This window comes from Danio rerio, chromosome 4 (assembly GCF_052040795.2).
Source record: "Danio rerio strain M-AB ecotype USA chromosome 4, GRCz13ab, whole genome shotgun sequence".
NCBI lineage: Eukaryota > Metazoa > Chordata > Actinopteri > Cypriniformes > Danionidae > Danio > Danio rerio.
Window position 1 is genome coordinate 53,605,272 of NC_141024.2, and position 18,219 is coordinate 53,623,490.

Genomic DNA, 18,219 nt, shown 5'->3' on the forward strand with positions numbered 1-18,219 from the left:
AGGCTTCATCAGGAAATGCATAGAAGACATGGTTCCAACAAAAATTGTCCGTATCTACCCCAACCAAAAACCATGGATCAATGGCGAGTTCGAACAGCCCTATCATTGCGAGCTTCCGCCTATAAATCCAGAAATGCTGAGGAACAAAAACAACCTCAGGAAAACCATCAAAGTAGCAAAACGTCAATGCAGAGACAGGGTAGAAGATCAATTTAACACCAATAACGCAAGGAGCATGTGGCAGGGACTTAATTACTTCACAGACTTTAAAAGGAACAAACCCACCACTGTAAACATTGCTGCATCTCTCCCGGACGAGCTCAACTCATTCTACACCCGCTTTGAAGCCCAGGACAGCGCGCGCACACTGCCGCCCCCATGGCCGAAACTAAAACCGCCAACACACTCTCTGTTTCTGTACCGGACGTGACGAGAGCTTTTCGACGTGTGGACATCCGGAAAGCTACCTGCCCTATTGTGCCTATAAAAAATCAGCGAAAACCACATGCTTAAATGACTGGCGTCCAGTTGCTCTGACACCCATCTTTAGCAAGTGCTTTGAGAAGCTGATTAAAAAGCACATCTGCTCTGTACTGCCCACTTACACTGACCCTCTGCAATTTGCATACAGGAATAATCGCTCCACTGATGATGCAATTGCTTTCACTTTGCACACTGCTCTGTCTCACCTGGAAAACAAAAACACATATGTGAGAATGCTGTTTGTGGACTACAGCTCAGCATTCAACACCATAGTGACTGCCAAGCTGGTGATGAAGCTCCAGGCTCTGGGTCTACACACCTCTCTGTGCAGCCGGATCCTGGACTTCCTGTCAAGCAGATGCCAGGTGGTCAGAATGGACAACATTACTTCGTCCACACTGATCCTCAACACTGATGATCCACAGGGCTGTGTGCCCACTCCTTTTTTTTTTTTAAAGATTTGTTTATTAGATTTTTTTTGACAGTTAACAAAGTAAAAAAAGACAATAACAGTACAAACAGAAAAAAAAATATATATATATATATATAACAGTACAACATTGATAAAAATAAATAAATAAATAAATAAACCACACTATAACCCTCATATTGTGCGACACACAGTATATGACATGCATAAACACTATATGATGTGCATAAATCAATTTTCAAATTGAGCATATAAACAGGTCTGTACGAGACGTTGAGGTTGACAGCATGGTGTATTAAGTAAAATAAACAGTAATAATAAAATAAAATAAAATAAATAAACAGAAAAAAATAGAAAATAATTTTTTTTTTTTTAAAAAGCAAGAAAAAAAAGGGAAAATGTATTAAACTAAATAGGCTGGGGGGTGGCACATTCTTAACTTGTGGTTTTATGTCAAGAAAAAGTTGTATGTTCGTGCTATATCAGCAGCACTAATACTCAACTGGAAGCACAGATCAAAACAAAAATGCAAGAATGGCAACCATTCACTCCACAGTAATTGCCTCAAGTCTCAGAGATTTAACATGTTCCAAAAAAGGCAACCAAATATTAGAAAATTTGACCACTGAACCTCGAAGACTGTTTAATTTTTTCTAATTTAACAAAAAATAAGGCATCTTTAATCCACTGAGTATGGGATGGGGGTTGAGGAGACTTCCACTGCAACAAGATGCACCGCCTAGCTAATAATGACAGAAAAGCTATTAATTCAGAAAAATAAAATGGTAACTCACAGTCAGGGGGAAGAACTCCAAACAGGCCAATTAACGGAGAAGGATCAATATTAATAGATGTAATTGCTGAAAATGAATCGAAAACAGACTCCCAAAAAGAAAACAAAGCTGGACAGGTCCAAAACATGTGAACTAGATTTGCAGGTTCAGCATGACATTTGTCACAGGTTGGATCAATAGCAGGGAACATGCGAGCCAGTTTACACTTAGACCAGTGAACTCTGTGAACTACTTTGCACTGTAGAATCCCATGGCGAGCACATACAGATGATGTATGGACCTTTTGTAAAATTGTTGACCAAATATCTTCTTTTATGTCTATGTTAAGATCCCTAGCCCAAATAAAACGCAAATTATCAGATGTAGAAGTATGAGACGTGAGCAAGGAGTTGTATATTTTAGAGATGGCTCCATTTTGACCGGGATTAATATTAGAGATGGTATCGATCAGGGTAGATGGTGGTATAGTAGGGAAACCGGGAAGGTATTTACGGACAAAATCCCGAATCTGAAAATATCTGAAAAGTTGTGACTTTGGTAGACTATACTTTTGAGTTAGTTGTTCAAATGACGCAAAAATATTATCAATGTAGAGGTCTTTGATAGAAACAATTCCACATCTCACCCATGTTACAAAAGCCTTATCATTAAGCGAGGGAGGAAAAAGAGGGTTAGAGTGAACAGGACATAGAAGAGGTGTGATCTGTAAATTGAAGTGACGTCTGAGCTGAACCCAGATCTTAAGACAATTTTTAACTATAATATTTTTAGAATACTGTGATGGTGAAAATGGCATGGGTAGGCATAAAAGAGAAGTGAGTGAGGGAGTGCCACATGAAGCCTCCTCAATCCTTAACCAAGCAGGAGGTTCAGCACTAGAAAGTTGCCAGAATAGCATGTTGCGGATATTTGCAGACCAGTAATAAAACAGGAAATTTGGTAATGCTAATCCACCCAACTCCTTATTTTTTGTAATATGCCTTTTCGAATTCTAGGAGTTTTTCCATTCCAGATAAAATGAGAGATGGCACTATCAAGGGAATTAAAGAAATGTTTTGGAATAAAAATTGGTATGCATTGAAAAAGATAAAGAAACTTGGGCAGTATGTTCATTTTAATACAATTTATCTTACCAGCAAGTGATAGGGGCAGCAGAGACCATCGATGAAAATCTTCAGACACTCTATCCATCAAAAAAGAGAAATTACTTTTAAACAGATCTGAGTAATTCTTGGTTGTACATATGCCCAAATATGTAAAAATATCAAGTGATATTTTGAATGGGAGTTTAGAAAGTTGGTATGCTTCAGCTGCAGAATTTATAGGCAAAAGTTCACTTTTATGAAAATTTAGTTTATATCCTGAAACTAGCCCAAATTCCTTCAGCAGGTCCAACACACAAGGTATAGATCGGTCCGGGTCAGAAACGAAAAGTAAAAGATCATCTGCATAAAGGGACAGTTTGTGCACTAAGTCTCCTCTAATAATTCCCTTCATATGGCTGGACCTGAAAGCTATCGCCAGTGGCTCAATAGCAATGGCAAACGGTAGGGGTGAGAGTGGACAACCCTGACGAGTGCCACGCTCCAAAAGGAAATAATAAGAATAAGCATTATTAGTACGGACACGGGCCAGGGGGAGGGCATAAAGAAGTTAAATCCATGACATAAACTTACTTCCAAATCCAAATTTTTTTAATGAGTAAAATAAATAAGGCCACTCCACCCGATCAAAAGCCTTTTCCGCATCCATTGAAATAACCAATTCTGGGGATTTTGAAGTAGAGGGAGAGTATAAAATATCAAATAAACGTCTAATATTGTGGAAAGAATGTCTACCCTTTACAAACCCTGTTTGATCGGCGGAGACAATTGAGGGCAAAATATCTTCTAAACGCTTTGACAGCATCTTAGCTAGGATTTTGACATCCACACATAACAGGGAAATGGGGCGATAATTACTGCAGGAAAGAGGATCCTTTCCTTTCTTTAAAATAAGAGAAATTGTGGCCTGTCTAAGAGTGAGAGGTAGTGTGCCATATTCTAAGGAGTCATTAAACATATTTAAGAGTAGTGGAGAAAGCTTATCAGCAAAGGCCTTGAAAAACTCAGTAGGAAATCCATCGGGCCCAGGGCATTTCCCATTCTGCATAGCTGACAATGCCTTTTTAACTTCTTCTACTGAAAAGGGCACATCCAACCTGGAAGAGGTTTCAGAGTCGATTGAGGGAATGTTAAGGGACTGAAAGAAGTTATCTAATTGAGCTTCATCAGATGAGCACTCAGACTTGTATAATGAATAGTAGAAATTCTTAAATTGTTTATTAATATTTTGAGGGTCGATTGAAATACCATTGTCAGTGTTAATTTGTGTTATGTGTTGCGCTGAAGCATATTGTCGAATCTGATGGGCTAAAATTTTGCCAGGTTTGTCTCCAAACTCATAATACTTATGATGTGATTTAAGTAATGCTTCAGTTGCTTTATTAGCCATCAAGATATCAAATTCTGCCTTCTTCATAAGTAAATCTTTATTGAGTTCAGGGTCAGGTGTATCCACACATCTAGATTGCAAATCTGCCAGTTCTTTAGAAATGGTAGTGCTTTTTTCTGCAGTGAGCTTCTTACGGTGGGCAGAATAAGATATTATCTCTCCACGCAGGTAAGCCTTACAAGCCTCCCAAATTGTTGATGCAGACACATCTGGAGTAATATTAGTAGAAAGAAAAATATCTAAGCGATTATTAATGGTTTGAATAAAGTCAGGATCAGTGAGTAATAGTGAGTTAAAACGCCATGGCGAACGTGTTGAAGGACTACCCGGAAAAGATATGTCCATTGTGACAGGAGCATGATCTGAAATAACTATAGGATTATATGTACAGGTTTTTACAAAGGGGAGTAGTTTTTTGTCGATGAGAAAATAATCAATTCGTGAAAAAGATCCATGCACGGGGGAAAAAAAAGAAAACTGTTTATCGCAGGGGTTGAAAAAGCGCCATACATCAGAGACTGAATGCTGCTCCATAAATTGCTTTATGACTTGGGATGACTTAGACAAAGAAAGGGGCCTGGTAGATTAACGATCCAATAAAGGATCTAGGCAGCAATTAAAATCACCACCAAGAATAAGCTGGCAATAATTTATATCTGGAAGAGAATAAAGGAATTTACAAAAAAAATCCATGTTGTCCCAGTTTGGGCCATATACATTAGCAAGAATTAAATTGTTGCCATTGATCTTCCCTACTACAACAATAAAGCGACCATTGGGGTCTGAGATTATTTTAGTTACCGAGAGTGGTACTGACTTGTGCACAAGAATAGCGGTGCCTCTTGCCTTTTTTGAAAATGAAGAATGAAAAAGCTGGCCCACCCATCCTTTACGAAGTTTAAGATGGTCCGCTGGTATTAAGTGCGTTTCTTGCAAAAAGGCGATTTTAGTGTTTAAAGATTTCAGGTGGTCAAACACTTTGCTGCGTTTTACTGGCAAATTTAACCCTTTCACATTCCAGCTAATGAGTCTCAGTGTACTACTTGGTACTGTTCTTACATTACTTGACATAAAATCATTTTAGAGATCATGAATCTGTACATATTTGCTCTACACTTGTGCCCCCGGTAGCACACAAAAATGAGATGATGAATAAAAAATCAAAACAAACAAAAACAAAAGAAAAAAAAAGAGAAAAAGAAAAGAAAAAGGAAGAGAAATAACAACATTAAACAAATCAACATTTAAATCAGTTGCTGTAACGAACATAAACAGCAACAAACATTCTCTGATACAATGATCAGCAAACTTCACAACTTCCTTATATTTAACTCGCAGCTTCCACAGCATAATAAAATACAAATAGAACTTTCAGACATCTCAAAAGCTATAGTCATATAAGCAGAGATGAGGGCTTGAAGAAAAAAAAAAAACAAAGAAAAAGAAATCCCCAAACTTATTTCTATAGATAATCATTATTATATTGCAAAAAAAACAAGTATTATGTACTTTTATAAATTATCCCAGAATTCACAGTTCAAAAACAAACAAAAAATGGGGTCAAAATTATTTACAATAATGTCAACATCACCTTTTTAGAGACAGCCTACTAGGCATATGTAGGTATATGTATGTAAACGAGAAGGGTGTCAGTTTAATTGCTTACAAGTTCGTACTTAAGTCCTGTACGAATTTCACAGCCGACGAGGCGGACTGGATCCATGACTTTTCCCCGTTGGGCAGAGTGATGCGCAGTCTCGCTGGGTACAGGAGCGCTGGTTTGTACCCCCGCTTGTATAGCTCGGCCATCGGACCTCTGTATTCAGCACGCTGTTTTAAAACGTCAGGGCTGTAATCATCAAAAAGGCGTATCGGGTGGCTTTTGTAGTACAAGGTTCCCCGTTTACGGGCTACGCGGATAACCAGGTCTTTAACTTGAAACCGGTGAAAGCGTAAGATTACTGGCCGTGGTTTTCCTCCTGGAGCTGGTTTCGGAGCAAGGCTTCGATGTGCTCTATCAAGTTCGGGGGGTGAAGCAAGGACATCCGTGCCAAAAACATCCGCAAGTAGTTTGGAAAAAAACTTGGTTGGGCGGGGACCCTCGATTGATTCAGGTAAGCCAATAATCCGTACGTTTTGGCGTCTGCTGCGGCCCTCCAGGTCAGATACTTTAAGTTTGAGCTGCTCGTTATCCTTCTGCAAATCGGAACAAGTTTTTTCCAGCTGCTGCAGCCGCTGGTCAACGAGCGTGGCATTTGTTTCCAGAGAGCCAATGCGTTGTCCGTGGTCGGCAATAGTGGAATTAATGCTGTCCAACGTTGAAGCGAGGGACTCAAACGAGGACTTAAAATCGCTTGACAGGCCCTCTCTGTGTTCCTCCAGGAGCGCGCTAATGTCGGCCATAGTTATGCTAGATACTGACGAAAGTTCCTTGTCTTTTTCTGATTGCTTTCCTTTAGCCTTTGACATGGTAACGCGATCAAATTGACTGCAGTAAGTTATAAAAACTGTCGTTAGCCCAATAACTGAAAAAAAACGATGTCTATTAAGATAATTATAAGTAAAGCTGTGGGAGCAAGCGGAGCACGCGACTACCCTGCACGCCTCATAACCGGAAGTCCCCATGACAGAGACTATTGACTGTGATTTCTCAGCTTAATGTAACAGATAACTCAAGTAACAAATCTGTCCACTGGCTCCTTATTATGAGCACTACATGTATTATTTTCAGTGTTTGTAAGATATATATGTTTGCCTGTAAATGTGTTATTACAGTCGTTTTATTTGTTAACAGTGTTGAATATGAGTCAGCAGATTCAGGACACGAGACTCACAGGAGACACAAGAGCTTCACAGACAATCTCCAGTCGATCTTCCAGGTGGGAAAAACTCATTTATTATAAACAAATAAAATAAAAATAGTTATTTAAAAATATGCAGCTTAAATAAAATGTAGAGCGATTTATTTAAGGAATAATTGACTTCAGTTCATTGAATTCTTATAAAATAATGCACAACTGTGATACTCGTTGAGTCTCCGTTACACCTCTATGTGCATTATTTTCAAATAAATGAACAGATTAGTCAATTATTCTGCAAATCCCACCAAGTAATTTTGGTTTAATAGATGTCCAACTGAGGATGGCTTGACTAAAGGCTGAGTTTGTGCTTTTGGTGAAACTCTAACAGTAGGCCAAACCTAGACTAGTCATCAATACAAAGATTAGACAGACTTCACACATGTAGTCATTCTGTAGCTGTCAAAAAATGAAAATCATTCGGCATTCATAAATGTGCTCAATGCCTGTCTGAATCGGCTCCATCTGAAAATAACTGCACACCCAATTTAGCACAGTCCTGTAGTATAATGTTGTATAATGTATTTTCAATTGTTCAGTAGTTTGTGCATGAACAGCTGTATGCCAATGAGTGTTTTGGTTAAATGTTGTTCTTCTCTTTTCTTCACTCATAGAATCTTGAGAGTAAAATGATCAGATTTCTGAAGAATGAACTGGAGAAATTTAAAAAAATCTTACAAGAAGAAAACAGACAAGAGTTTGTAAAGGAGTTTAATGAGAACAGAAGCATTATCAAAGAAGCAGCTCTTGATCTCACACTCTTCTTCCTGAGAGAGATGAAGCAAGATCAAGCTGCTGATACTCTCCAGGGTAAGAGACTCATGGATAGACCCACACAAAACCTGCAGATATAGATAGTCTATTTATTTGCCTGTGTAAATGTGTGTACATTTATATTCATTCAGTTTTATTTAATTTCAGTAATATTGTTGACTAATATGAAAATGTTCTTATGATTTATTTACAGTGCAGTTTGTGAAGTCATATTTTCTGTTCTTTAGTAGATCTGTTATATGAGAGACTTGTTTGTTTGCTTTGTTTAGCAATTTAGTGGATCTTATTGGATTTGTTTTGTAAACATTAAATATTATTATTTTATAAGTTAAAAAGGTAATAGTTTTTATTTTATATATTAGGTTTTAGTTTTTATATTCCCAAACTCATTCTGCAGAAGTCTGCAGATATTTTACAAAATTCTACACAGAAAAAGAAAAAAAAAAATGTCTGAAAGTTCTGTCTGGCTCTACTCATGGCGATCTGTCAGACTGACACTTACAAATAAGTCAAGACTAAATCTCTCTGTTTCTTTGCTCCTGTGTTTAGATGAGCTGTTATTCATTAATCAGTTTAAATGTAGCCTGAAGAAGAAATATCAAAGTGTGTTTGAAGGAATTGCTCAGCAAGGAGACTCCACACTTCTGAATAAGATCTACACAGATCTCTATATCACTCAGGGTGCGAGTGAACAGGTCAACACTGAACATGAGATCAGACAGATTGAAGCTGCTTCCAGACGTCATCAGTCACTAGAGATACAGGTTGAATGCAAACATTTGTTTGAAGCAGCTGAACAAGACGAGCAGATCAGAACTGTCCTGACAAAAGGAGTTGCTGGCATCGGGAAATCAGTCTCTGTGCAAAAGTTTGTTCTGGATTGGGCTGAAGGGAAAGAAAATCAAGACATCAGCTTCATATTTCCTCTTCCATTCAGAGAGATGAACTTAAAGGAGAAAGAAAGACAAAGTTTAAAAGACCTCATAGCTCAGTTTTTCCCAGAGACTAAAGGACTGAACCTTACAAGAAGCACACGATTCAAAGTCCTGTTCATCCTTGATGGATTGGATGAATGTCGTCTTCCTCTGAACTTTGCTGGTAATGAGACGTGTCGTGATGTATCTTCAGCAGTCTCTCTGGATGTTCTCCTGACGAACCTCATCAAGGGAAATCTGCTTCCTTCTGCTCTCATCTGGATCACCAGCAGACCAGCAGCTGCCAGTAAGATTCCTGCTGACTGTATCGACCGGCTGACAGAAATACGAGGATTCAATGATGCCCAAAAGGAGGAGTACTTCAGAAAGAGACTCACAGATCAGAATCAGGCCAGAGAAATCATTGATCACATTAAACAGTCAAAGAGTCTCTTTATTATGTGCCACATCCCAGTCTTCTGCTGGATTTCAGCCACTGTTCTCCAGAACATACTGAAACTGAAACACAGGGCTCATGCTGAAACACTGCAGGAATCTCTCAAGACTCTGACACAGGTGTACACACACTTTCTCCGCTTTCAGATCCAGCAGAGCAGAAGAAAGTATGATGGAGAAAACACAGCAGATGTCTCCTGGGATCCAAAGCTCATCCTTTCACTGGGGAAACTGGCCTTCCAGCAGCTGGAAAGAAACAATGTGATCTTCTATGAGAGCGATCTGAAAGACTGTGGCATTGACGTCTATAAGGCATCGGTGTACTCAGGCATGTGTACCCAGATCTTTAAGGAGGAGACGGGAATCATTCTTGGTACCATGTACTGCTTTCTTCACTTGAGCATTCAGGAGTTCATTGCAGCGCTATATCAACATCTGGACATCGACCAGGATCGTGGATGGTTTATAATACAGATAAGCAAAAATAAAAGCATGATTGATTTCCTGAAGGCTGCAGTGGACAAGGCTCTGGAAAATGAGAATGGACATCTGGACCTTTACCTTCGCTTCCTTCTCGGTCTGTCACTCCAGTCTAATCGACAACTCTTACGAGGCCTGTTGACACAGCAGGATGACATAGACCAGAGCAAAGAGGAAATAATTGCATACATCAAGCAGAAACTTGAAGGGAATCTGTCTCCAGAGAGATCCATCAATCTGTTCTACTGTCTGAATGAACTGAACGACCAAACTCTGCTGAAAGAGATTCAGTCTCACCTCAATAGAGGAAGTCTGTCATCTGCTCGCCTTTCACCTGCCCAGTGGTCTGCTCTGGTCTTTGTGTTGTTGACCTCAGAGGAGGAGCTGGAGGAGTTTGAGCTTCAGAAATTCCAGAGATCAGACGAGTGTCTCATCAGACTATCAGCAGTCATCAAATCCTCCAAAAGAGCTCTGTAAGTCAAAGTCTGTTTTGTTTTCATCTAAGAAAGACATTTTCTGATATTAAATAATACAATTGATCATGTTAGTGAATGTGTACAGTATTGTTCTTGTCAGCACTTAAAAATACTGTGAATAATTGTTTATTATTTAATATTTCATATTGTTTTTAATATTATTCAGATTAATGTATCGGCAATGGTTGTTTAAGGCATAGTTTACCCAACACTGTAAGTTTACTCTTTTACTCTCCTTCAAGGGGTTGTTAACCTTTCTCAAAGTTTCTTTTTCCCGTTGAACATGAAATAAAATATTTTAATGAAAGATGGAAACCTGTAATCATTCATTTATGAAGGTCAAAGGCTGATGTTTTTCATTTTAAAATATATTTTGTGTTCAACAGAATAAAGAAGCTCATAAAGGTTTGGAACTACTTGAGGCTAATGTTTGGGTAAATGTTTGGTTGAACTCTCCCTTTAAAGGTCACCTATAATGAAAATCATCTGTGGTAAGCAGTTTTGACAGATCTGTGTGTAGTATAGTGGGGATAGAAACACAAGTCAGTCTCTTATTTTAAATTTCCTGGCATTAAATTAGGATCCAAATCTCTGCAATTCTGAGATCCACCAAAACGTTGCAACAACTGTAAGAATCCAGACCCTCTAATATGTCCCGTACTCTAAGAATTAGCTCATAAGTTTGAATTAATTTAAATTAATTCTTAGGGATTCAAATCAGAAGATTCAAATGACTGGCTCACAGTCAGAAATAGGTTAACACGTACACTTACGTCATCTATTGGTCCACCCTAACAGAAGCAAGCAGCAAAACTTTATCTTTAGTAAATCTATGTTATATTATTACGTGGCCAACTATAATAATATAAAACAGGATTTCAGTATTTACACAAGTGAGGTAGCAAGACCATATAGCTGACGCAGTAACTTAGAAACTCCAACAAGGATCTTAAAATGAAACACAAGTTTATTAACCTACACACACAGTAAACTACTCTACGTAAAACAGACAAACATACACACACACACACAACACACACACACACACACACACACACACAGTTCTGGAATGAGTGAAGCATTGCAACCTGAGAAAACCACCAAGCAGAGAATCTGACTAGGGTTTGCTGCTTAAATTAACACCAGCTTCAGCAAGGAGTGGAAAGTTGGTTTGTGTTTACTTGCGTTTTGATGACCAGTCTCACTCGTCAGCTGGTTAAGAGAAAACCCAGCAAGCTGAATGGTTGCAGCGCGTTGACTTGGCTGGGATGTCCTTCGTTGGAGAGGGTTTTCCTTCGTCTTCCGGAGGGTGGTACTCCCTGTCCCGGTGACGGAGAGTTTGACATCAGCACGCAAAAAGTTTGTGGAATGGGGATTCCTTCAATGATCTGCTCCTTGGCAGAATTACAAGACTTAGGAAGTCCGAGTTCAAGAAGTTGAGTTACTGACCTTATTGCTGGATGGGGCTGCGTCCGAGTGTTCAAGGAAAAGCGGTTATACAAGCAGAACAGGGTCAGACTGAGTTCATGCGAGTCGTGAACGTACACAGAAGCAGCGTGAGCTCCTGTGAATGAGTTCTCGTTGCCATAGTGATGTAACAGCGGACAGACACACGCTTTATACGGGCTAGGCGATCATTCTTTTAGATTGTTATCCTTTATTGTTTCCATGGTGACGCGTCATGTTTGTCACTTAACACACTGCAACCACAATAGCGCTGTATGAAAGATGTAGCCCTTTCACTTAGTTTTGTTTTTCTGTTTTAATTCAACATTCACACGCTTGCTCATCCTGTCATCAGATACCTGATATTCCAGTTCACAATAACGTGTAAGTGATCATGATTTATAATGTGAGATGGCCGTCGCCATGTTTACTTGCAGCAGTTCATAAAAGCAGAACACGCAGGAATCAGCACACAAATTCACCAGTTGCTCCCAAAATACATGCAAGTGAGTGTCTGGTGAACTTAGAGAAGAGTAGATTCAACTTTATAGCCATGTGTATCTGATATGAATAAAACACATCAGCAAATTATATTTGAATGAATTGTTGGACTTTCATAGACTTTCTTGTGTGTTTCACAAACTCTAAATGTCTTGTTTTACTAGTGCTTGTTTGTATTTACATGTAAATGTTTATCTAAAACATAAAATAAGCATTAGGTGGTTAAAACGCTGCATAATTGTGATGATATGACTCGTCTTTCTCTGGCTCAGCACCAGTCAACACACCTGCTGTTGAACTCCTTTCCTCCTCATCCCTGTCTATGAGGCGCTGAACTCTGTATCAGTGAGTGAGAGAAACCTTGTTTGCTCCGCTCCATGCAAGTGTTTATTTAATAATCAAGTGTTACTGTGTTGTGCAACACAACGAATCGATTATGAAATTCGTTGCCAACGCTCTTAGTAATCGCACTGATTTATATACAAGTCCTGCTGGCCGGCAGCTTACACAACTTTTTTAAGTGTTGTGAATGAAGCGCGCTGGGACGAATGTCTGCATGTGCCCAATAGAAACAAGGCAGCCAGCAGGCAGAGAGGAAAACACTCCATGGCAACTCTGCTGTAACTTTAACTCATTGGAAAATGTTTCTCTGCCTGCGTCATGTTCAGCTGATGTCCCGCCCCCGAGAGCCATATACCCCACTGTGATTGGTGGGCTTGTTCAGCTCCTCAAACAACACTGTAAAGTGCCGTACATATCAAACTCAACATCAATATTGTGTTTGTCCTCTACACAGACTACAGGGCTGTAATCTCACTGTTCAGTGCTGTGAGAGTTTGTCTTCAGTTCTACAATCCTCAAACTGTGTGCTGAGAGAGCTGGACCTGAGTAACAACGACCTGCAGGATTCAGGAGTGAAGAAGCTCTCTGATGGACTGAAGAAACCAGAGTGTAAACTGGAGATACTGAGGTAAATGACTGTCCACTCAACAGCAACTACAAAAAGAGAGTTACATATTGGATAAACAAATATTGAAGCCCCTTTCCCCACTCAGTGTGTTGGCAGATTGGCAGTGATTGTATTCATATCTATACAAGTCTGTGTGTAAAGGCAAATATATTCAAAAGCATTACTGAGTAAAATACAAATGCTGAATTATCTAATTGTTTTTTTGATAGACAGAAATATGACTGTAAACAGTTAATCAGTGTATTTATTAATTATTTAGATGAATTGTCTCTAAGTTCTGTACTCATATTTTATATGTTTATTTATATTTTTTTTATATTTGAATGTTTATGTTAAAGTTTTTACAGTTTGCAGTTTTCCTGAAAACATATAAAAGTCGCATGACAACCTTATTATCTAAACTGAAGAAGTGTCTTGGCCTTGTTAACATTTGGACTCAAAGGTGGATTGACTACAGCTCTCGTGACTGTCAGACAGGAGACAAAGACACCAAGAGATTGAGTTTGTGTGTGTTTAGTTTATTTACAGTAATGTCCACAATATAATCTAAATATGATCTAAATATAATCTAAATATGAATAATGGAAATCAGCTCATTTTCAATTACACTTTATACTTCAAGATTTCCTTCTGAGGTCAAGTGTGTCTTATTCCTCACAGCAGACTTTACAGCTTGATGTGGTGTATTATGAACAATGTCTTTGCTCTGTACACTTCTACAGATGATGTTGAGTCCTTGTTGAGTGTGTTTGCTGATGCGAGGGCTCGATCAATAGGGAGAGCTGATCAGGATGTGTGTGTTAATCACTGCTGTTGACATGAGCAGAAACAGCAGTCAGCATCTTCACAACACAAAGAGATGTGTGATTGTCCAACTGTGTGATGTGGACTATTGCTGTGTTTGTAGATTGTCTGGCTGTATGGTGACAGAGGAAGGCTGTGGTTTTCTGTCTTCAGCTCTGACTTCAAACCCCTCACACCTGAGAGAGCTGGATCTGAGCTACAATCATCCAGGAGATTCAGGAGTCAAGCTGCTCTCTGAACAACTGGAGGATCCAAACTACACACTGGACAAACTCAAGTATGTGGAGCAGCACTGCTGTCGTAGCGCTGAATGCTCTTAACTGTTTCCTGACAGCCATTTTTATTTATTTGTTTTTTGTGATTATTACTTAAATGTGACAGCCCTCTGAATAATCTCTGGCCAAGAATATCTGACCATATTATATATTAAATTAAAGAACCACCCTGCTTTCCTACAACAAACAGGTTTAATCTATTTTCTCAATCATCTGTTTCTGTTTTATACACACTTAACTAAAGTAAGAATTCATGACAAATGTACATTTAATACAAAAACTGAAAATATATTTTTCTAAAAGCTTAAAAACATTTAAATATCTGCATTTACAAGATATATAGTCTATAACACACACACACAATACTAGTGTTTGTCTTTGAGCTCCACAGTGAATCAGATTTGTCATCACAGTTGTGAATGTGTAAATGTGTAAATGAGTGGTTCCAGCAAGTCTCATATCACTAATCACACACTCTCAGCTCAGAATGATTGAGTTCTGAGTCTGTTTGGAGATGATGAAGAGGCATTTGACAGAAGATGAAGATCTCCATCATATTTCAAGTCATTTAACACTGAATTCTGCTTTATTATTGTGCTGCGCTTTTGTCAATTGATCATTGAATGAATCCTTCAGTCTTTATAACTGTCTGTTTCTGTGTTTCCATTCTGTTTTCTGTTTCCACATCTGATCTAAAAGCTCTGTGTGTCATTCAGAAGCTGATTTGACAGCTCCACACACACTCATGTTGTTTTACTGCAGTTATTAATGCACTGAGATCAGCCAATCACAATCCAGCATTCAGCACACACTCCACATGTCTTATTGTGTGTGTGTGTGTGTGTGTGTGTGTGTGTGTGTGTGTGTGTGTGTGTGTGTGTGTGTGTGTGTGTGTGTGTTATAAGCTGATGTTTGTGTACTGACTGAAGGACAACCTGTGTGTGTGTGTGCGTGTGCGAACGTGTGTTTGTGTGTGCGCGCATACTTGGGTGCGTGTGTGTGTATCTGTGTGTGTGTGTGTTAAGCTGATGTTTGTGTACTGACTGAATGTCAATCTGTGTGTGTTTACAGTCTGGATCATGGAGGACAGAAGAGGATTATGGCAGGACCACGCAAATGTAGGACTAACACACACACACACACACACACACACACACAGCTGTGGTTATAAATGTGTGTGTTCTTCTGTTCAGATGTCTGTTTCCTCACTCTGGATCCAAACACAGCAAACACTCGTCTCATTCTGTCTGAGGAGAACAGAAAGGTGAAGAGTGTGGAGGAGAATCAGCCTTATCCTGATCATCCAGACAGATTTGATGATCATCTTCAGTTGTTGTGCAGAGAGAGTGTGTGTGGACGCTGTTACTGGGAGATTGACTGGAGTGGAGTTGAAGTGTGTATATCAGTGTCATATAAGAGCATCAGGAGGAAGGGAGGTGCTGAGTGTGAGTTTGGATTTAATGCTCAGTCCTGGAGTTTGATCTGCTCTTCCTCCAGTTTCACATTCAGACACAATCACACACACACTCGTCTCCCAGTGAAGCCGATCAGCAGGAGAATAGGAGTGTTTGTGGATCACAGTGCAGGAACTCTGATCTTCTACAACATCTATAGAGACACAATGAGCCTCATCCACTCAGTCCAGACCACATTCACTGAGCCGCTCTGCCCTGGGTTTTGGGTTTGGTCTGGATCATCAGTGAAACTGAGCTGAAGACTGACGAGAGATTTACCCAGAATCCTCTGCAGGAGCAGTCAGGAGCAGTGTGTGTGTCTGTGTGAGTCTGTATTTGTGTGTGTGCATGCATGCTTGTGTGTGAGAGAGTATGTGTGCATGAGTGTGCATGTGAGAGTGTCTGTTTTTGTGTGTGTGTGCGATAGACAGTGTGTGTGTTTGTGTGTGTGTGTGTGTGTGTGTGTGTGTGTGTGTGTGAGAGAAAGTCTGTGTTTGCGTCTGTCTGTGTGTGTGTGAGAAAGAGACAGCGTGCGCGTTGGTGTGTGTGTGAGAGAGAGAGTATGCGCGTTTGTGGGTGTGAGCATGTGTGTGCGCATGTGTGTGTGTGTGCGTGCATGTGTTCACTGCTCTGTGTGTGCATGTGTAGTGTGAGAGTGTCTATGTTTGTGTGTGTGTGAGAGAGAGTTTGTATTTGTGTGTGTGTGTGTGTGTGTGTCCATGTGTATGTATGTATGTGTTCACTGTTATGTGCGCGCGTGTGTGTGTGTGTGTGTGTGTGTGGGAGAGAGAGAACACGTGTGTGCGTGCGTGCGTGCGTGCGTGTGTGTGAGAGAGAGAGAGAGAGAGAACGTGTGTGCGTGTGCGTGTGTGTGTGTGCGTGCGTGCGTGTGTGTGTTTCTCAGTCTTCATCAGTGTCATCACTGATGTTTATGAAGTGTCCTCCAGGATGCTGCTGTGTTCAGATCAGCTCATTCTTGTCTACAGATTGATCTTCTTCATTGTTTCTCTGTTGTTTGAGCACAAATAATAAAAGTCAATGTCAAATCCACTGCTGATATTAGAATGTGATGATGAACATGGAAATGTCTGAATCTCTGTCAAATCTTGAATCAACTGTAGAGAAATCCAGCAGCTCAATGAATAAAGGAGAAATGAAGTGTGACGTTTGTTTCTGCTCTTCTGATCTTCTTCTTCTTCATGATTTGACTTGAACTGAACAATAAAAACACATTTATTCCAGTATTTATTGATCTGTTCATGTTAGTTGATGACAATAAAGTTGTTCTCTGTTAGTTTTTGTTGACTCTCAGTGCATTAACTGATGTTCACAAGCACAACTGTGCATTAATAATGCTTAATAAAGCGAATAAATCAAGCTCAGTAATGTCTGTCCAGTAATAAGCCTGTAACTCTTGACTAGATGAGGAGTTTTCAGTGTTGGATTGACTAAAGTAGGAAAACACACAGTTTAGCTGAAGCTTTCCTGCTGCGCTCAGAGAAATAAAGACTTCTGCTCCATCAAGACCAACACAGAGACACTGAGGAGGAGCTTCTGAACACAGACCAATCACAACACAGCACACACACATTCAGCACGTCTGTGGACACATCTGCACATTCAGCCACAGTTACACACTTCACACACACACATCTCTGTGTGTATTCTAGTTCAGTTCAGTTATGGTGTCACTGTACATGGAGTCAGTTTACAGCTAAAGTTCTCTACAGTTGTATAGCCGCGGGGTTTAATGTGTTGATTTTATTCTCTACAGATATATTTCCAATGACTAATGTTTGTCTATATTTTATTTCTTATTTCATTCAGTCATTTATTTCTCATCTATAATCTTGTTGTGTTTAAGGTCATGGCTGGTCGTGTCAGCATTTCACTGGATATTGTCGTGTGTATGAGTTTGTATTTGATAAAGAAAACTGAATTTTAATGTAAAGTCAAATGAGATATTGAATGAAACAACATTTCAGCTGAAGTTAAAGTCTGATTTTCTCTTGATTTTTCATCTTTATTAACACGATGCGATTCTCCCTTGTATATTCACTGGGTTCAGCTAATGTGTCTAACAGTAATATTCTGTGCTAGTTTCAGCATCCTGATCATCTTGAGTTGCTTATTAGTTCCAGTACTGACTGATCTAATGTAGGTCTTATTGTAAATTGTCCTATAAAATATATAAACACAGAGATCTGTAAGTGCTGTATTCATATATAGACCCATTGTGGCTATTGTTTCTTGCTCTAACTTACCGGATTTATTTTTGTTAATTACTCTCATATAAAGAGAAGTTATTATGTTTCTGTTCATAGTTTTATTTATTTTGAACAAGACATTTTTATTGCTTTGTTATTTTTTTTAACAGGATAAAGTGTCCAAACGCAGAGAAAACCTATATATAAGTCATGACTAAGAGTAAGTGGCAAAAAAGGTTTAAAAAAAGACTTTTATTTTGGCGTGGCTTGTGACTCCATAAGCCTGCGAGAAAGGTTTGTTTTAAAACGTTTAGCCTTATATAAAGCGATTGATTAAAGTTTCAGTTTTTTCATTCAGCGCTAAATTATGAACCTGCTGTTGACAATATTATTTTAAACCTTTT

The 18,219-nt window shown here is 39.2% G+C and overlaps 1 protein-coding gene across 1 annotated transcript; it reads left to right on the forward strand.

Annotated features, from left to right (window-relative positions):
* Window positions 1-6,988: 6,988 nt before the first annotated feature.
* Window positions 6,989-16,772, forward strand: LOC147844931 (NLR family CARD domain-containing protein 3-like). The gene is made up of 7 exons (XM_087248523.1): window positions 6,989-7,079; window positions 7,673-7,868; window positions 8,382-10,155; window positions 12,902-13,075; window positions 13,983-14,156; window positions 15,226-15,272; window positions 15,348-16,772. The coding sequence occupies exons 2-7, from the start codon at window positions 7,688-7,690 to the stop codon at window positions 15,866-15,868; spliced, it is 2,871 nt and encodes a 956-aa protein (XP_087104649.1). The 5' UTR covers window positions 6,989-7,079; window positions 7,673-7,687; the 3' UTR covers window positions 15,869-16,772.
* The last annotated feature ends 1,447 nt before the right edge of the window (window positions 16,773-18,219 follow it).

Excerpts from the sequence above, each read along its gene's own strand:
- LOC147844931 (XM_087248523.1), top strand. The coding sequence starts at position 7,688 with ATGATCAGATTTCTGAAGAATGAACTGGAGAAATTTAAAAAAATCTTA. Across the intron at positions 14,157-15,225 it reads TACACACTGGACAAACTCAA|TCTGGATCATGGAGGACAGA; the intron begins GTATGTGGAGCA and ends GTGTGTTTACAG. Across the intron at positions 15,273-15,347 it reads TATGGCAGGACCACGCAAAT|ATGTCTGTTTCCTCACTCTG; the intron begins GTAGGACTAACA and ends TCTTCTGTTCAG.